Here is a 21216-nt window from a genome sequence, read left to right as displayed (position 1 = left end):
CTCTTCCCATCTTGACTTCTGAGAGCCGCTGCCACGCCAAGATGCTCTTTTTATACCCAGTCATGTTAATGACCTATTGCCAATTGACCTAATGAGTTGCAATTGGTCCTCCAGCTGTTCCTTTTTTGTACCTTTAACTTTTCCAGCCTCTTAGGCCCTGTCCACACGGCAACGGATTCAGGTGACTCCGATACAATTGCTTATCGTTTAGGCCTGGCGTCCACACGGCACCGGCGTTTTGGGTGCCCAAAACGCAATCTTTTTGAGAACGGGTTCCAGAGTGGAAAGATCTGGCTACGTTGCCGTTGTGAAGTCGTCTGGATGAGTAGAACGGATTTGTTTATGATGATGTCACAACCACATGACTGTGAGTGCTTCACGCCGGGTAGAAGTGTAACGAACTCGATGCGAGTTGTCAACAAATCCTATAACTTGGTTCATGAAACGCGCTTACAAAATATTTTCACTGTGAATATTTATTGTGTAATGGTGCAAAGTGAGAGAGAGAGAGAGAGAGAGAGAGAGAGAGAGACTCTGCCCTTAGGGCAGAGTCAATCCCGCCAGCAAAAATAGGGAAAAAAAGGAGCGATTTCACCTCTTCAGATGTTGGTTTAAGTCCTACAATACATTCCTCAAAAAGGGCGTAGAAGAGCAAATTAATCCATCAACGTGTAGCATTCAATTTATTCCGGACCATTAAAGACGCCGCCTTCCGCGTAGAATCATACGTCATCCTCGCCGCCATATTGGATAGGTCAAAGCAGAGAATAAAGATTCATGTGCTGCGTTTAACTGTACCAACAGGTTTACCGTCCAAACGAGATCACATGGGATTACCTTTCACAGGTGAGAAACAACAAATTAATCCATCAACGTGTAGCATTCAATTTATTCCAGACCATTAAAGATGCCGCCTTCTGCGTAGAATCATACGTCATCCTCGCCGCCATATTGGATAGGTCAAAGCGGAGAATAAAGATTAGCTGCGTTTAACTGTACCAACAGGTTTGCCGTCCAAACGAGATCACATGGGATTACCTTTCACAGGTGAGACTGGAAAAATACTTTTCATTGTATTTGGTCATTATAATGCAATTTTACGAACAGATTTTCCTGACTTTGTGGCTAATATGAAGTCTCGCGCATAACAGTTTATGCGCATGCGTCCTTACTTCTTCTATTGTTCTGGTGTCTCCGAAGGGACCGTCTTACAGCGCCCCTAGAGGTGTGGCATGTGTATTGCATCGTTTTCAGCAAGTGTTGCGTTGCCATATGGACCTGATATTTTACTGATCGTTGCCCATTTGGACGCGATATATTTTTAAATAACATCTCGTTGCCGTTGTCGTGTGGATGTAGCCTTATTGACCCTGTCCCAACTTTTTTGAGATGTGTTGCTGTCATGAAATTTCAAATGAGCCAATATTTGGCATGAAATTTCAAAATGTCTCACTTTCGACATTTGATATGTTGTCTATGTTCTATTGTGAATACAATATCAGTTTTTGAGATTTGTAAATTATTGCATTCCGTTTTTATTTACAATTTGTACTTTGTCCCAACTTTTTTGAAATCGGGGTTGTAAAGTCAAAGTGCTGGTTCACTGCTGTACATCAGCAGAGTCGTTGTCTTGTTTTTTGTCCCATAGGGCCGTACGGGCACCACTGATGACATTTTAACAGTCCATTATTGGTGTGTCTTGGGCATTTAAACTTGGTGGAGCTTGATCAATGGACAATTTAGAGTAGCCAGTTAGCCTAATTACATGCCTTTGGACTGTGGGGGAAACTGGAGCACCCAGAGGAAACCCACACAGACATGAGAAGAACATGCAAACTCCACACAGAAAGGCTCGGTCAGCCACTGGGCTCGAACCCAGAACCTTCTTGCTGTGAGGCGACAATGCTAACCACTATACCACCGTGCTGCCCTCAGCAGAGTCACAATATAATTTACAATAATAATAATAATAATAACTTTATTAAACTTGACTTGCAATTAACAATCAGAGATGATTGAAATTGAAAAACTCAAGGATATTACAAATCTAGTTCAAAAAAATTTTTATATATATATATATATATATATATATATATATATATATATATATATATATACAGAGAGAGAGAGAGAGAGAGAGAGAGAGAGAGAGTCTTTGACAAAACATAAGTAAATTTATGAAACATAATCCCATTTTCTAATGCAAGAAGGCAAGTAACTGTTCTTAAAACATGCAAGTAACTGTTCTTAAAACATAATAAATGTCGTGGTGTTGTTTCTGGCGCATGGCATGCAGTGTCAAAGAAAGGAATAAATATGTATTCATAATTGCGATGTGCATCGCATTATTGGTATCACGGTCACAAGACAATGCATTATATTGATGCAAAATACACTACACTATTCGATGGTTCATATGCTATAATATTATTCTATTCAGATTGATTTTGTACCCTTGTAAATATTTGGTTCATACACTGATCGGGAGCTCCGCTTTTATTCACTGCCTAAATATCTATATTATCTAACTGTATAGGCATAGGCTAAAATCATTGGGATGGCAGGGAGATTGAGACAGGACCTTAGAGAAACGTTTGAAGATATTCTGAAATGTTCAGTCCGTTTCTACCACAGGAACCAGTGCCAAATTTTACTACCTGGGCTATATATCTAGACTGAACCTTTTAGCACCTGCACGGGAGTACCTTTGAATTTCTGTGGATTGGGAAACACTGAGGTTGAGATTGTTGATTGCTCAAACGAGATAATCTTCCGAGCATGACCAGCCCTCACACCCTGCATTTTTTTAACCTGTGTGTAGCTAACAAGTGGCACGACCAGCAATTTATTCGTGATCCTTTCTGATTTTAACACAAAGAAGTGTGTTCTAGGAAAGGGTTTATTTGCTGTAGAAGCAGTTACTAGCAAGAATAAAAAGCTAGAAAGAAACTGAAATTGTGCTTTGTGCAGCTGGTTTTAAAAGCAACATTAATCTTAGCAATATAATAAAGAACACAATGTCAGCCCTTCTCCTTATTTGCTATGTTAGCGATTTTAATGTTGAATACTTTGTACAGTCAGAGTTCAAAGTGTGTAGTTCTCATTCAGAAGATTTCTGGAACCCACAAAAAGTTTCCAAAATTTGGTGAAAACAAACCTCTTGCTACTTGTCCAATTTGAACTGCTTCCTCTGTAATCAGAAACTCTTTATTATTAAATTGGCTGTTGTGCCATTAGCTGCTATAGTTCAGCCTGACCTCTCTGATCTTAGAGTGTCACCCAGTTTTTCTTAAAGGAATGGAAAATGTAATGTAAATACATGCATGGGTTGGTAGCTTGTAATATTGAGAGCCTGTAAGAAAAGTTTCAGGCATGTTTGACCATTTATGAGAAAGTTGTGAGCGTTTTTGTATCGCTGCTCTAATGCCACCAGTAAGCTGCCATGCAGCCTGTTGGAAGGGCGATGCGTGACGTCACTTGGGTGCAAGGCTGAGTGTCGCTCTTCAGTACTGAAGGGGCAAAGCATTAAGCGGTAATCAACTTCCGCAGACCAGGGCGAGTCATTTAGGTGGTGTTTACATTAGACCGTATCCGTCTCGTTTTCGTCGCGGATGCACTGTCCGTTCACATTAAAACGCCGGGAAACGACTCCACAAGCGGAACAACTTGAATCCACCAGGGCCCACGTATTCAACCCAGTTCGTATCTGATCCGGTGCTGTGTAAACATTGAGATACAAGGAAACGCAGTGCTGAGCTCTAGCTGACGTCGTCATCGGACAACGTCACTGTGACATCCACCTTCCTGATTCACTGGCGTTGGTCATGCGACGTTGGTCATGTGACGCGACTGCTGAAAAACGGCGCGGACTTCACTTCCTGCTATTGTTTCCGCCTTGTATCACCTTTTTGTTTTTCATTAAAGAGTATAAAAGTATGAATATAATGCTTTGCCATTCTTAATGTTGTTCATGGTAAGATGAAAATACTGCTCATTATGTAGTTATGATTGTCTTTAGGCTTGCCATCCTTCCACTTGCAAGTGGTGAGTGACTTGCGCATGCCCGATATGCACTGGGATCTCACACACAGCGGCTCAGTCCCGAATCACTGCTCGTGCGCTTCACTCGCGCGCTCTGTGAGCTGCGCAGGGCTGGAGTGCGCACCCTCCAGAGGGCACTCGCTGTTCAGGGCGGAGTGATTTGGAGCGCAGCCGCTGAGGAGGAAGCGCTGAGCCGCACTGACACATTTCAACTTACGTGCCGTCTAATTAGTCATGTGATTAGCGTATCCGTGTATTGGCGTTGCTGTGTGCACGCGAATCGTGTATTGGCGTTGCTGTGTGCATGCGAATCGTTTTAAAAACGTTAATCTGATGATCCACTGATACGGTCTAATGTAAACACCACCTTAGTCGCAAGTTGACCTGTTAGTGTTATGGCTGACACATCACTGCCATCAGTTCAGTTTTAGGGGGTCTCAAACGAATGTACAAAGGGTCCAATACTATGGAAAGAAATCGGGCCTTCAAAAAGGCCATGTGATGTGGTTCGTCCTGAGCAATAATTGGGCATCAAGTGATCAGTTAGCGCATTTGGTCTTCCTCACATGAACAGATCTAAACAGACAGACTGACAAAATTACTTTTACTAGATAAAAACAATATACAGTGGAGCTTGAAAGTTTGTGAATCCTTTAGAATTTTCTATATTTCTGCATAAATATGACCTAAAACATTATCAGATTTTCACACAAGTCTTAAAAGTAGATAAAGAGAACCCAGTTAAACAAATGAGACAAAAATATTATACTTGGTCATTTATTTATTGAGGAGAATGATCCAATATTACATATCTGTGAGTGGCAAAAGTATGTGAACCTCTAGGATTAGCAGTTCATTTGAAGGTGAAATTCGAGTCAGGTGTTTTCAATCAATGGGATGACAATCAGGTGTGAGTGGGCACCTTGTTTTATTTATGTATCAAAGTCTGATCTTCACAACACGCGTTTGTGGAAGTGTGAACAAAGGAGATTTCTGAGGACCTCAGAAAAAGCGTCGTTGATGCTCATCAAGCTGGAAAAAGGTTACAAAACCATCTCTAAAGAGTTTGGACTCCACCAATCCACAGTCAGACAGATTGTGTACAAATGGAGGAAATTCAAGACCATTGTTACCCTCCCCAGGAGTGGTCGACCAACAAAGATCACTTCAAGAGCAAGGCGTGTAATAGTCCGTGAGGTCACAAAGGACCCCAGGGTAACTTCTAAGCAACTGAAGGCCTCTCTCACATTGGCTAATGTTAATGTTCATGAGTCCACCATCAGGAGAACACTGAACAACAATGGTGTGCATGGCAGGATTGCAAGGAGAAAGCCACTGCTCTCCAAAAAGAACATTGCTGCTCATCTGCAGTTTGCTAAAGATCATGTGAACAAGCCAGAAGGCTATTGGAAAAATGTTTTGTGGACGGATGAGACCAAAATAGAACTTTTTGGTTTAAATGAGAAGCGTTATGTTTGGAGAAAGGAAAACACTGCATTCCTGCATAAGAACCTTATCCCATCTGTGAAACATGGTGGTGGTAGTGTCATGGTTTGGGCCTGTTTTGCTGCATCTGGGCCCGGACGGCATGCCATCATTCATGGAACAATGAATTCTGAATTATACCAGCGAATTCTAAAGGAAAATGTCAGGACATCTGTCCATGAACTGAATCTCAAGAGAAGGTGGGTCATGCAGCAAAACAATGACCCTAAGCACACAAGTCGTTCCCCCAAAGAATGGTTAAAGAAGAATAAAGTGAATGTTTTGGAATGGCCAAGTCAAAGTCCTGACCTTAATCCAATCGAAATGTTGTGGAAGGACCTGAAGCGAGCAGTTCATGTGAGGAAACCCACCAACATCCCAGAGTTGAAGCTGTTCTGTACAGAGGAATGGGCTAAAATTCCTCCAAGCCGGTGTGCAGGACTGATCAACAGTTACCGGAAACATTTAGTTGCAGTTATTGCTGCACAAGGTGGTCAAACCAGATACTGACAGCAAAGGTTCACATACTTTTGCCACTCACAGAAATGTAATATTGGATCATTTTTCTCAATAAATAAATGACCAAGTATAATATTTTTGTCTCATTTGTTTAACTGGGTTCTCTTTATCTACTTTTAGGACTTGTGTGAAAATCTGATGACGTTTTAGGTCATATTTATGGAGAAATATAGAAAATTATAAAGGGTTCATGAACTTTCAAGCACCACTGTAAATACCTCTTTAATAATGCCCTCCCCTTCTCGTTTTCGTATCCTTGACACCGTACTTGCCCGTTCTTTTAGAGCCTTGCCCTTGCCATGTTCAAATTCTGTTGGCACAGCATCTTCTCTGTGCCAGTTGTCTCTGTCTCTTCTGGCCTTCCGCCACACCAACATACTTGGCATACAAATCCTCCTTAAAACAGGTATCCAGAAAGTGTGCTGAACACAAGCAGGAATTCATTGTAGGAACGAAGCCCACCCTTTTCATGTTGACTAGCCATTTCTTGAGCAAGTCTGTTTTTTTCAGCAGAAAGCCATAGAATGTGCAGCCATGCCGCTGACCTGATCCAGTCCTGCATGTGCACCCGACCTTGGTACAGCTAGGCATTTCGTTCTCTCTCGGTCGTTGAACAGCCTTCTTGAAAAATTTCCCTGCTTAGTAAGGTCTGTTTGAGACTAACAGTGTCCTTTAGCGCAGGAAAATGGTGAAAACAACAGCTGATGTAATGGCCTACAATCCCAATGCATCAAGTCTTAGTCGCCACATGGAGATTCCATGTGTTGCGCCCAAGTGACGTCAGAGCATTGAAGCAAACGATCGGTGTGGGGGATTTTTCTGATTAGTTAAAATAATTTTCAATGGCGGCATTTATGAAATCGTCAATGATGGGGGAATTCTGCATAGAAAGTGACTTTCGGAGATGGATATCTTAGTTGTGTGAACTCCTTATTTTCAATTATTTGCATGAATCGTTAGTTTATATCATAATCTATCTTCATATAACCATGTGCTTTCTTTTCCTTTAAGTGCAACTGATTTTTTCAAGGAGCACTACATCCAGTGCCCACACTTGCAGCTGCTTACCTGCGGATGTTCATTGGTGCCACGCCTTCCCATGTGTTGGTTTTGGGGTTGTACCGCTCCACTGAATTCAGGCAGCTGGTTCCGTCATTTCCTCCAGCAACATAGAGCATTCCCTCCAATACTGCAACGCCAGCACTGCTCCTGCGGCTTAGCATGTTGGCTATGGCAGTCCATGCATTACTCTATGGACAGAAAAATAGCATGGCAATGATGAGTGGCTTTGGGGGTAAAACCCCTGCTACCTGTGAGGTGAACTGCAATTGCAACAAAAACATGGACTTTCCCAAACCCCTTAGTGAAACTACTTAGGAAAATAACCAGTGCAGAGCAGCTCTCTTCCAACTGAGGGTGGAGCTAATTTCTGGGCTAGAAAAATATAAATAAAATTCAAAGTCGCTAGCTAGATCCATTATATGGAAGATATCTTAAAATTACCCGAATACAGTAGAAACATTTGGAAAATTAAAACCTCTTTCCTTATAAATCTTAAAACTGAAACCTGATATCAAAATAAATTGTATATTTTTTATGATAGCAGAATAGCTTCATAACTTTATTGAGTTTTACTGCAAAACTTAGTATAAAGTACCTGTGGATCATATTTCTCTACTGTGGCTAGGTGTGAGGAGCTATCGTATCCACCAACTGCATACAGACTGCCATCTGAAAACAGAGACAGTTATACTGTTAATGGGAGTAACAAAAAAAGGTACTAAAAAGCAGAGGTGGACAGTAACAAAGTACATTTACTTGAGTACTGTACGCAAGTACACTTTTTGAGTATCTGTACTTTGAGTATTATTTTTTTGGGAAACTTGTGACTTTAACCTCACTACATTTGAAAGTGTCAGAGGCCAAACAGGAGAGGAGATCAAATGCGCTCAAACCACAGTTTATTAATAACAGGGGAAAAGGGAGTTGGGAGAATGTGTGTGGGTGAAGTCCAGTGGCAGGAGAACCGAGAGGCAGGGATGGCTGGTGGTGGCGTCTGAGGTCTCCCATCCAAGTACTGACCAGACCCGACCCTGCTTAGCAGCTGAGATCTGACGGGATCAGGCGTAGTCAGAGAGGTGTGGCTGTAGGCTGACAGTGCTTGGGTTTTAGGCAGTCTCCCAGCAAGCAGTACCTCAGCAGGCAGGAGTTAGAGAGCAGGACCAGGCAGATGGAGAGGCAGGCGAGCAGCAGGGCTAAGCGAGCTGGAGATCAGGCGAAGGTACAGGAGAGGCAGGCAAGAGGCAGAGTCGACAGAACAGAAGGCAGATCAGGTTACCGGGGCTGGAGAGCAGACAGAGTCAGACGGAACAGGATAATTTCAGGAGTCAGAGTAGTAGGAACACAGAGCAGGTTATCAGGCTGAGAGTTGCAGACGATCTGACACAGAAGCTTGGGAGGACTGCAGCTTAAATACACACAGGGGGGAAGCAGGTGATCGGTGACAGCCAATGACAGTCACTGAAAGATAATAAGAGGAAGTGAGTGCGGGCGTGGCCGGTAATGCTGAGTGGAGATGTTACCTGAAGAGAGAAGCCTACAGGTAGGACTATGACAGAAAGACAAATATCTTACTTTTCACGTCACTACATTTCTATCAAGGTCCTTGTTACTTGTTACTATGAAGTGGCTGTTTATTTTATTTTCCAAAACGTGATTGTTTTTTTTCTCAGGTGACACTGACAGCCTATCAGTAATCACTAGGGTCACGTCACATTCAAGTTCACTTATTTCTCTGCAGCATTATTTAACATGATCAGTTGATGGCAGAATGGAAGGAGGCAGTTCTTCTGGAGAACGTACGCACCCATGGCTTTAAACAGAACCCATGTTTCAGTTTTCTGAAAGGATTAAAGATGCATTTCGTTTTAAATGTTTGCTTTGTTTGCTGAAAACGAACCACACCACGGCCTACAAAAACAAAGTTGTCTATGCTTTTAGAGCTAGCGATAATGTTGCAATAGCCATGCAGTTTTATTAGTCAAATGACTTTCTATAGATTTTCCCGCCAAGTTGCCATCACCTTGTCCACGGCTAACGTTAATACATAGCTAGTTAACTTGGACACTGTTAGTTAGCATGTAAAAACAGAGTTACGCTAAGATGAATAACGTTAACTTATCTGAAGTCCTTTCAGAAATATGTTTTAGCATATCCATCCATCCATCCATCCATCCATCCATCCATCCATCTTCTACCACTTATCCGGATCCAGGTCGCAGGGGTAGCAGCCTAAGAAGAGCAGCCCAGACTTCCCTCTCATTGGCCACCTCCACCAGCTCTTCCGGGGGAATACCGAGGCGTTCCCAGGCCAGTCGAGAGATGTGATCTCTCCAGCGTCTCCTGGATCTGCCCCGGGGTCTCCTCTTGGTGGGGCATGCCCAGAAAACCTCCCTTGGGAGGCGTCCAGGAGGCATCCTAACAAGGTGCCCGAACCACCTCAACTGACTCCTTTCGATGTGGAGGAGCAGCGGTTCTACTCCAAGTCTCTCCCGAATGACCAAGCTTCTCACCCTGTCTCTAAGGAAGAGCCCAGCCACCCTGCAGAGAAAACTCATTTCTACTGCTTGTAACCGCGATCTCATTCTTTTGGTCACTACCCATAGCTCGTGACCATAGGTGAGAGTGCGAACGTAGATGGACCAGTAAATTGAGAGCTTTGCCTTTTGGCTCAGCTCTCTCTTTACCACAACAGACTGGTTTAGCGTCCGCATCACTGTTGACGCTGACCCGATCCTTCTGTCCAACTCCTGCTCCCCCTTACCCTCACTCATGAACAAAACCCTGAGATACTTAAACTTCTCCACTTTAGGTAGCGACTCCCTCCTGACCTGGAGTAGGCACTCCACCCGTTTCCGGCTGAACGCCATGGCCACAGACTTGGAGGTGCTGATCCTCATCCCAGCCGCTTCGCAGTCGGCTGCAAACCGTCCCAGCGCATGCTGTAAGTCACAGATTGATGAAGCCAACAGGACCACATCATCCACAAAAAGCAGAGACATGATCCTGATGTCACCAAACCAGACACCCTCTGCCCCTTGGCTGAGCCTAGAAATTCTGTCCATAAAAGTTATGAACAGAACCGGTGATAAAGCACAGCCCTGGTGGAGTCCAACATGCACCGGGAACGAGTCCAACTTACTGCCGGCATGCAAACCAAACTCCTGCTCCGGTCATACAGGGACTATTGCCCCTTTTCCACCAAAGCATTTCCAGGGCTGGTTCGGGGCTAGTGCTTAGTTTGGAACCGGGTTTTCTGTTTCCACTGACAAAGAACTGGCTCTGGGGCCTGAAAAACTGGTTCCAGGCTAGCACCAGCTCTTTGCTGGGCCAGAGGAAAGACAATTTTCTGATTTGGTGAAAAAGGGGTATGAATGGCCTGCAGTAGTGGGCCCTGAGCCCCATAACTCCCAAAGCACCCCCCACAGGGCGCCACAAGGGACACAGTCATAAGCCTTCTCCAGGTCCACAAAACACATGTAGACCAATTGGGCAAACTCCCATGCACCCTCCAGTACCCTTGCAAGGGTAAAGAGCTGGTCCATTGTTCCACGGCCAGGACGAAAACCGCATTGTTCCTCCTGAATCCGAGGTTCGACTATCGACCGGACTCTCCTCTCCAGCACCCCAGCATAGGCTTTCCCAGGGAGGCTGAGAAGTGTGATCCCCCTATGGACCCTTTTCACGTGACGTCACGACAAACGCGGCCGCCATTTTGGACATGTACTACCAGTAGTTTACCACAGCCAGCATTGAGGAACGGCAGCAAAGAAAGCGTTTATTTTCAGCAAGACTTCCATCATGCCACTATATTGTTGTGCACCTGGATGTAGTAACCATCAACAAACAAGGCAAGGGTTATCATTTTATCGGATCCCGACGGAGAAGATGGATAGCGGCCATAAACAGATTGGCAGCCCTCGGCATACCAGCGCTTGTGTAGTGACCACTTTGTTGGAGGTAAGACGAATAAAATTAGCCAGAAAAGGCATTACATTGCTATTAACATTCTGTGGCGGCGAGTGTGTAACCAAATAGGCTAAAATAACCCATTGTAACCTCTTTGTTCTTCTGTAGTAGCTATTAGCTAACGACATTAGCTAGCGTTGTGTTCCTTTGCTGTTGGTAGACTGTAGGACAGATCAGAGGCAGTGTTCTACAAACAGCGCTTAATTTGAGGGGGAGCAAGCCGGAGCGCGCTCCGGAACCTCGGGCGTTGGCTCCGGCAGCTATTTACACTGGATCCAGTGATCCGACACCTCTCTTGACTATGTAACAAAAAAAAAACGATTGTCTTTAGGCTTGCCATCCTTCCACTTGCGAGTGGTAAGTGATCTGCGCTGGGATCATACACACAGCGGCTCAGTCCCGAATCGTGGCTCGTGCACTTCACTCGCGCGCTGTGTGAGCTGCGCAGGGCCGGAGTGCGCACCCTCCAGAGGGCACTCGCTGTTCAGGGCGGAGTGATTTGGAGCACAGGATGCCTGTGGAGCCGAGCGTATCCGTGTATTGGTGTTGCTGTGTGCAGACGAATCGTGTATTGGTGCTGCTGTGTGCACACTAATCGCTTTTAAAAACGTTAATCTGATGATCCGCTGATACGGTCTAATGTAAACATGGGCTAAGTGTTCAAAGCAAGAGGAACATGTATTTGTCTCTTAAATCCAGGCCGTTCCCTGTAATCTCTAACAGCGGTTGGAGAAAGTAATGGCAAATAGTGAGTGCACAAACCATAGAAGGTAAACTGTACACAGCGCCAGGGCAGTGTGATGGTATGTCTACTTTTAGATTGTGTTAGCTTATCAATGAACACACTCGTCACTCGACGAGTTTCACGTCTTTACGACGGATACTTAAATGTGTGTTAGGTATTATTGTTGCAGTCTAAGCAGTCATTGTAGCAGCTAGATGAGCGAGAACCGAAAGGGTCTGTGCCATAAACCGTTATTTCTGTACGGCGTTGCTAATGTGTCGTTACTGTTATTTCTCCCTCTGCTCGCCCTGTAAATGCCCTACGTCGCTGGATAGCGAAGGTGTTTTCTGCATCTCGCTCCTTTTTCTTGTATGTTCTCCGTTTGTCGCCTTCCTCGCATTCAAACCAATTCGAGCCGAAGTCTGCTACATGTCCAAAATGGTGGTCGCGTTTACGAAGGTCATGTGACTGAAAAGGGTCTATAGTTGGAACACACTCTCCGGTCCCCCTTTTTAAAAAGGGGGACCACCACCTCAGTCTGCCAATCCAGAGGCACTGTCCCTGACCTCCACGCAATGTTGAAGAGGCCTGTCAGCCAAGACAGCCCAACAACATCCAGTGCTTTCAGGAACTCAGGACGAATCTCATCCACCCCCGGAGCCCGGCCACCGAGGAGCTTTTTAACCACCTCAGCAAGCTCAGCCCCTTTGATGGGCGAGTCCTCCCAAGCATCCTCAGACTCTGCGTCCTCCTCAGACAATATGAAGGTGGGATTGAGGAGATCCTCAAAGTATTCCTTCCACCACTGGATGATGTCCCCAGTTGAGGTCAACAGCACTCCATCCTTGCTGTAAACAGTAGGGACAGAGCACTGTTTTCCTTTCCTGAACCATCGGAAAGTTTGCCAGAATCTCTTCGAGGCCGACCGAAAGTCACTTTCCATGGCCTCTCCGAACTCCTCCCACACCCAAGTTTTTGCTTCAGTGACTGCCAGAGCCGCATTCTGCTTGGCCCATCGGTATCTGTCAGCTGCCTCTGGAGACCCACAGGCTAACCAAGCCCAGTAGGACTCCTTCTTCAGCTTGACGGCTCCCCTCACCACAGGTGTCCACCAGCGGGTTCGGGGATTACCGTCACAACAGGCACCAACAACCTTGCAGCCACAGCTCTGCACGGCTGCCTCAGCAATGGAGGTGCGGAACATGGTCCACTTGGACTCAATGTCCCCATCCTCCCCGGTATGCAGTTGAAGTTCTGCCGGATGTGACAGTTGAAGAGCCGACGATGTTTTAGCATAATCTTGCCAAATAAACAGAATGTAGAAATCTTTATTTTCTAGTAGCGTTACCTACGCAATATGATTTCAAGTTTGAAAAGAGTTTGCTAGTGTCAGGTGGAGTTTCACTGACTAGCTACAGTAGCTTAATATTAAACCACCATGATGGCACAGCATGCGTTCATTTTGTGAATTCATATTTCTGTCCTTGGTAGCGGCATGCTGTATTGTAAGCGTTGTGGCAATAATACAACGATGCGTTAACGGAAAATGTACTTTTAATACTTAAGTGTTTTTAAAAGCAAGTACTTTAGTACTTTAACTTAAGTAAAAATTCGACTGGACAACTTTCATTTGTATCAGAGTAACATTTGACCAGTGGGATCTGTACTTTGACTTAAGTAATGAAGTTGGGTACTTTGTCCACCTCTGCTAAAAAGTAAAAATGTAACGTTGTTTTCGGCACTAGCAGATAGCAGGCACTTCAGAAAAGAAATAAAACTTGTGAAACCTACTGTATTACAAATTACAGGTCTTTTCTTGCCAAATGAATCAGTCCTATTTGTAGGAACTCTGATGATCCTAAGTGTCATCATTCACAAGCATAGTCATGAAATCATTCTGCGGTAGGTTACACAGACAGGATTCCAAAGAAAAGCTCACCCAGTGTAGCCACTCTCACATATCTTCTCCTGGTGCTCATGGCAGCAATGGAGGTCCAGGTGCCAGTTAATGGGTCATACCTTTCTGCACTAGAGGATAAAAGAAGAAAAGCAAGCGTTTATAATGGCAATAAAATGTTAGGGGATACAGCAAAGGAAAAACAATCTATTTCTTTAAAAGCACTGATAGATTATACGGCCAAAAGTTTATGCACACTTGCCCATCACACCCATATGTGCTTTTTCTACATCCCATTTCTGATTTATGGCACTATGCGATTTTGGGCTGTCCTAGATGAAAGATGGCCAGTGTTAAAGAAACGTGGCATTATGTTTGGTCATGGCTCCAAAATGGTGGTCCCATGTCACATTGAGAAAGAGGTTCAAAGATGGCCATTGACACGGTCTTGCCAAAAAAAAAAACCAAAGCCTGGGACAAAATTCTGACAGTGTCAGAAATTTAGAATAACCACCTGACAATGTGACTGCTGCTACAGCTTATGTCTACTAACCAACAATAGCATTTCAGCATGAAATAATGCATTGATCAATGCAACACTGGCAAAAAAAAAAAACATTCTTGTTTAGCTTCATTGTTTACCACTGTAGCAGCACAGATGGATGATGTACGCTGATGTGTCGTAGCCTACATTTCAGTCGGTGTTATCATTGTACAGTCTACATACTTCAAACTTGATGTCAGTGTGGCTTGCAATAACTCTTCGGCTTCACTCTTCAGGGAAGGCTTTCCTCTCAATTTTGGAACACAGCTGTGGGGATTTGCCCATTCATTTGTGAAATTGTTCACTGATGTTGGGAAAGGAGGGTGCAGTCAGTGCTCCAGTTCATCCCAAAAGTGTTCAGTGGGGTTGAGGTCAGGGCTCTGTGCAAACCACTTGAGTTCTTCCACTCCAACCTTGTCTTCATGGACCTTGATTTGTGTACTGATGCACTGTCATGCTGGAACAGGTTTGGGCCTCTTAGCTCCAGTGAAGGGAAATTGTAATGCCACAGCATTAAAAAAAAAGACATCCAGTACAATTGTATGCTTCCAACTTCATGGCAACAGATTAGAGAAGGCCCACATGCAGGTTTGATGGTCAGGTGTCAACAAATCTTGAGCCATATAGTAGTGTACATTAAGGGTAAAATTGGAAGATGGTTGCTTATGTTATCTAACAATATTTAGCGAGTTCAGTTTAGTACATCAGAGAAACGCTGCAAAAGGACCATAACTGGAAACTCCTGGCCAAAACATATCATTTAAAATGGTCACCCAAAGCATTTCATGTCGATATTATGTTCAGCAGAACAGGAATTCTCAGTAAAGACTATTTAAACTATAGAATATTAAAATGTATGTGAGGCTAGGGGAGCCTGATCATGGGCATACAGTATATATGGCTTTTATTGTATTTAATGTTCAAGTTCTGTTTCAAAACATTTAACAGCATTTCATTTCATGAAGTCATATGAAACCTATTTATAGTATATTATGCAATGGGTTAGCTGGGCCTGTTTTCTATTACAAATATTATAAATAAGCAAATAAAAAAAAAGAGAGATTGCAAAATTGAAATTATTTTAATAAAGAAAGAAAAAAAGTATTGTCCTCTGAAGTATAGGGTGGTAATATTCTTTTAGGGAATCTCTATCTCTTATTAATTACAAATACAGTATTGAGATTCCTGGATTAAATTCCATGTGAAGGCTCTGGGTTACTGTTGGGCCCTTGGGCAAGGCCCTTAACCCTGTCGGTTTAACCTATGCACATCAATCTCACAAGTGGGGGAAAAAAAACAATGTCCAAAGAAAAAGACTGACATTCCTTGAAAAGGAGGTTTATTTGTATGGTTTATTACCTACTGTTTTTCTTTCCAACCCTTGAAAATATCTTACCTGTTAAGACAGGAGGCACCATCATAGCCTCCAGCTGCATAGAGCAGACCATGAAGCACTGCCACACCCAGACAGCTCCTCCTGGTTCCCATAGACACTTCTGGCTGCCAACCATTGGTCACAGGATCATATGACTCAACAGTGGCCAAGTCAGATGTGCCATCATACCTGGAATCCAGAAATTAAAGCTTAAACCAGAATTTACATCAGGAGGAAAGAGCCAGACAATTAATTCGTGACTTGTTATTCATTTGAATTTTCAAAATTTCTTAGAAAGCCACTGATGTGTTAACACAAGCTCAGGTGCATGTACTCCAAGAATAACAGAGATACCAGAAATAGGGCTAAGAGGCTCCTTACCCGCCCACAGCATACAACTTATTCCCAATAGCAGCAACTCCGACTCGGGCTCGTCGTGTAGACATAGATGCCACCATGTGCCAGCGGTCTGTCCTGGTGTCGTAGGCCTCACAGTCTCCATGTATAGCAAAGAGACTGCCACCACCTGAAAGACATCACAACAGATTGCTTAAATGATATCAATTAGAAACCGGCTTCTCATCAACATACTGAAAATGTATCATCTTGATGTACTGACCCACAGCAAACAGCACAGGACTGGCACCCTCACAGCGACGGGGCCGAGTGCGACAATTACTCAGCACACCCCTTTGCTCGGGCATCAGGTGATACTTCAGCGCCTCTATCAGCAGATCTTTACACTCCGAGTGGTGGCGCACCAGCAGCTCCGTGTCCACGTTACTCATCAGGAAGTCCCGCGTCAGCAACGGCAGACGCACACACTTCATCAGCTGGAGGAGAACATTGCCAAGGGTGTGAGATTGAAGCAGACAGGGTATCAGAGGGAGGGACCCAGAGAATGGATGACTGAGCAATAGGTTTTATATATATGAGAGAGAGAGAGAGCGAGCGCTGTACACATATAAAGTACTGTATACTTGACAAGCAGGAACAGACTCACTCTGGGTACATGCTGTCTCCGCCCATCAATATCGTGTTTGACCCAGCTCAATACGGCCCTGTACACTTCCTCCTCTGATGGAACATTCAAATTGTCACTAGAGATAAGATCCAGCACCTGCAACACACCCACATGTATATATTTTCAATTTTGCTTATATGACACTTGCATATGCACAAAAATAATTTGATAATGGGAAAATATCTAAGGCCATCCTTAAAAAAAAATCCGTTTCCTGTCCACCGGGTGAGCAAAAAAATTTTCAGTAGGGAGAGAGGGATTTTTATTTATATATATATTAGTGCTGTCAAAAATGTCGCGTTATTAACGCGTTAACTTGACTCAATTTTAACGGCGATAATTTTTTTATCGCGAGATTAACGCTCTGTGACATGATGTAGGTTTTTCATAAGCTTTTGAAACTGCCAGGAACTTGGAACAGAGACTTTGCTTAGAAAAACGATAGCAGCTAGACTGTAATGCCACGCCCCGCACAGCCAGAGTCCTCTGCCCTCCCCCGAAGAGCCACGGTGCTCGGCTTAGGTTTCGTTTTCCCATCGGCGGCTCCAGCCCAACTTTGCAGTGGCTGTGACAAGACGTGTTATGCTCTGCAATAAAAAAAAACAAAAAACACTGGTACAACCAGTGTTCGAACTATGCCGATATTTTCGGGGGGGGGTCCCTTTTTTTCCCTTGGGGGGGGGTGCTTGCGCTTGTCTCAGAGCGCGGATCTCCATCGCGAGCTCACTTCGGATATGCAAATGCTTCCCGTTACACACGATTGCTATGTCAATAAACATCATTTTGCCAATATTTTAGAGACCCCCCAACATTTCCCAAATCATGTTTTCAAGGGATCTCATGTCTGTTTCAGGGGATTTCGGATCCCCCGAGTACCCCTGTAGTTCGAACGGTGAGCAAGCCCATTCACTTTTTTATGCTGATAAGAGAATTACAATGGTTTTTCATGTGACAAAAGTGCGTGATTAAATTGCGATTAATCGCGAGTTAACTATGACAGTCGTGACATTAATCGCGATTAAATATTTTAATCGCTTGACAGCACTAATATATATATATATATATATATATATATATATATATATATATATATATGGATGGATAAGAAATCGCAATGCTGTGTTTGCGTTTTCTTTCAGTACTTTTTTATTACAAAAGCAGACACATTTAATAAAATATGACAGTTTAAGCAACTGAAACCTGTACAAAAACACAGACTTTTTGTAGTTCTGAATCGACCGTTAGGCCTAGTTCTGATGAAATTACACTATTAAAATGATCACTGAATGATTTGTTTTTCTGAATCTTTACTATTTTGTTGTTCGGTAGAATACCATTTTGCGATTTCACACTTAAGCAAATGTTTGAAAACTCCGGATCTCCTTCCTTCATGGTGGCTGCCATTTTTTTGTGCCGCACGGCGCATGCGCAGAGCTGATTCGATTCTATATTCTGCGCGGAATAGAATATAAATTTTAGATTTACGAACCCGAAAAAAATGTCGAAAAAACGGCGTTAAAAAAAAAAATTTCAACCGCACAAACGGCACTCACCCAGCCGGTGGACCGGAAACAGAACATTTTTTAATAATGGCCTAAATCTACATAAATCAGTTAATCATCGAGTGTCTTTCAAAATACACACTATACACATCTCTACAGTCATTAATGTTCAATTTACAACTTTTAATTTAATCTAATGGACATTTATTTGGTAGTTATTTATAACAGCACAGTCCACACAATGTACATTCGGCTATTAAGTATAGCGTTTTCTCTAGTTTGTGCATATCCACTGATGGTATGGAAGAACAAAAAGATACCATCCATCCATTTTGGCATACCACTACAGTGACGTGGACGCTCTGACGGCTTCAGCCATCAAAGTGTCTAGGGAACATTACAGTAGTGGTTTCCCGTTGCCTTCTACTGGATTATTATAAAGGTTTTCTCCTCTCACCCATTCACATTTAAGGACAATTTAGAGTAGACAGTTAACCTAACTACATGTCTTTGGACTGTGGGGGAAACCGGAGCACCCAGAGGAAACCCACGCTGACACGGGGAGCACATGCAAACTCCGCAAAGAAAGGCCATTGTCGACCGCTGGACTCGAACCCAGAACCTTCTTGCTGTGAGGTGAGAGTGCTAACCACTACACCACCATGCCGCCAAAAAGATACCAATAAACAGTATACAGTATCAAACAATCGTGCAGCAATGGTGCAATGTATAAAACCATGCATATATGGACCAACAGCTTTGAGTATACTGTAGTTCAGATCAACTATCAGATTGGGGATCCCGATGATTTTGACCATGATCGCTGGTGCCAGACAGGGTAGTTTGAGTATTTCTACTCGGCTGCCGAACAGCAGTTTCTAGTGTTTACTCAGAATGGTGCAATAAAGAAAAAACATCCTCCGAGCGGCAGTTCTGTGGATGGAAACGCTTTACTGATGAGAAAGGTCAACGGAGAATGGGCAGACAGGTTCGAGCTTACAGAAAGGCTGCAGTAACTCAAACATTCTATACAATCATGGTGAGCTGAAAAGCATTTCAGAATGCACAACAGGTTGAACCTGGGCTACAGTAGCAGAAAACAAGCAGCCAAGAACAGAAAGTGGATGCTGCAGTGGGCACAGCCTCACCAAAACTGAGCACTTCAAGACTGTAAAAGTGTAACCTTGTCTGATGAACCTTGATTTCTGCTGCGGCACACAATGTTATTATCAATCTGCCTTTAGTCCCTGACGCAGAGAGAATCCCAAGACCAGTTGAAAAAGGGCCAAGGCAAAAAGGAGGAAGAGAAACTGGCGGACAAGGAGCCAAGGTAAAAAGGTTCTCAAGAAGCTGTTTAAGGATTAGCAAGACAAGCAAGAGGAAATAAGGGACAGACTGGATGCTAAGAAATATTGATTTTGTCTTCTGATACTTTCCAAAAAGACTGATGGCCCGGTAACACGAGTACATGCAGCCACGTTTGTGAGTCATTCTGAAACCAGCCTTAGTGGGCTCACAGAGAACAGTTGCATCATCATAATGCAAGAAATAACCTGAGTATATGAAATTACGAGAAACTGGTCTCTAGTGGAATAGTTCCAGTATGTAATCCTACACTTGGGGTGCTTGCTTTTAACTATAAAGATCCAATAAACCTGTATCATGTTAGGACTTCGACAGATCTGATAATAAGCTGGTATATGGGAAGCATTTATCACCAAAATTATAAATCTATAGACCCAACCTGCCTTGTGTCAACAGTCCAGGCTGGTGGAGGTGGTGTACTGGTGTGGGGAATGTTTTCTTGGCACACTTACCCATCTCCTAATGGCTACAGTTGTGGTTAGAAGTTTACATACAGTGACATGAATGCCATCTTGGATATGAATGTCTTCATCTCATCTCATTATCTCTAGCCGCTTTATCCTGTTCTACAGGGTCGCAGGCAAGCTGGAGCCTATCCCAGCTGACTACGGGCGAAAGGCGGGGTACACCCTGGACAAGTCACCAGGTCATCACAGGGCTGGCACATAGACACAGACAACCATTCACACTCACATTCACACCTACGGTCAATTTAGAGTCACCAGTTAACCTAACCTGCATGTCTTTGGACTGTGGGGGAAACCGGAGCACCCGGAGGAAACCCACACGGACACGGGGAGAACATGCAAACTCCGCACAGAAAGGCCCTCGCCGGCCACGGGGCTCGAACCCGGACCTTCTTGCTGTGAGGCGACAGCACTAACCACTACACCACCGTGCCGCCAAATATGAATGTCATGGCAGTATTTGGGCTTTCAATAATTTCTTTGAGCTGTTCTTTTTCTGTGGTAGAATGATTGTACAGCATACATCTTTAATTAAAAAAACACTAGAATTCGGTGCACAAGTTTTAATTTTCTTTGGGTTTCCTGAAATCAACACAGGGTTAAAATTATATATACAGAGTCAAAAAAATATACATACAGCACACCTAATATTTGGGTAAAATGTTGCTTCGCAAGATTTACCTTGACCAAACATTTTTGTTTACCATGAACAAGCTTCTGGCAGAATTCTTGCTGGATATTTCATGGCTCTTCATGGTAGAATTGGTAGAGTTCAATTAAATTTTTTTTTCTTGCCATGGACTCGACTTATAAGCACGGTCCATATATTTTCAACAGAGTTGAAGTCAGGACTTGTTTTAAGCTTAATGTCAGCCTGCTTTATCCTCCACAACCAGCTCTGATGCGTGTTTGGGTTCATTGTCCTGTTGTAACTCCCAAGTTCCAAGTCATGTTCAAGTTTCTGATGGTTTATGCTGAAGAATTCTGAGGTAGTCCTCCTTCTTCATTATTCCATCCACTTTGTGCAATGAACCAGTTCCACTGGCAGCAAAACAGCCCCAGAGCATGATGATCCTTCCACCACCACCAGCTGGTACAGTGTCCCTCTGTACATGGTGGTCATTGTGGCCAAACAACTCAATCTTTGTCTGATCTGACCACACAGCTATCCTCCAGAAGGCTTGTTCTTTGTCTGTGTGGTCGGCTTCAAACTTTAGTTAAGCTTGAAGGTGTCAATTTTGGAGC

General features: G+C 43.6%; 1 protein-coding gene across 3 annotated transcripts in view; it reads right to left on the bottom strand.

Annotated features, from left to right (window-relative positions):
- The window catches only part of klhl17 (kelch-like family member 17), a 78736-nt gene that overhangs the window by 4952 nt on the left and 52568 nt on the right, over positions 1-21216 (bottom strand). For all 3 annotated transcript variants that reach the window (XM_060938307.1, XM_060938308.1, XM_060938309.1), the window contains 7 exons: positions 16617-16733; positions 16233-16446; positions 15995-16139; positions 15635-15802; positions 13737-13825; positions 7703-7776; positions 7114-7295 (listed from right to left, as the gene is read on the bottom strand). In XM_060938307.1, the coding sequence (XP_060794290.1) occupies positions 7114-7295; positions 7703-7776; positions 13737-13825; positions 15635-15802; positions 15995-16139; positions 16233-16446; positions 16617-16733 (989 nt within the window). The remainder of the gene's footprint in view (positions 1-7113; positions 7296-7702; positions 7777-13736; positions 13826-15634; positions 15803-15994; positions 16140-16232; positions 16447-16616; positions 16734-21216) is intronic.

The sequence above is a fragment of the Neoarius graeffei genome, chromosome 13, assembly GCF_027579695.1.
Source record: "Neoarius graeffei isolate fNeoGra1 chromosome 13, fNeoGra1.pri, whole genome shotgun sequence".
Classification (NCBI taxonomy): Eukaryota; Metazoa; Chordata; class Actinopteri; order Siluriformes; family Ariidae; genus Neoarius; species Neoarius graeffei.
This window is presented reverse-complemented; position numbering and strand designations above follow the sequence as displayed.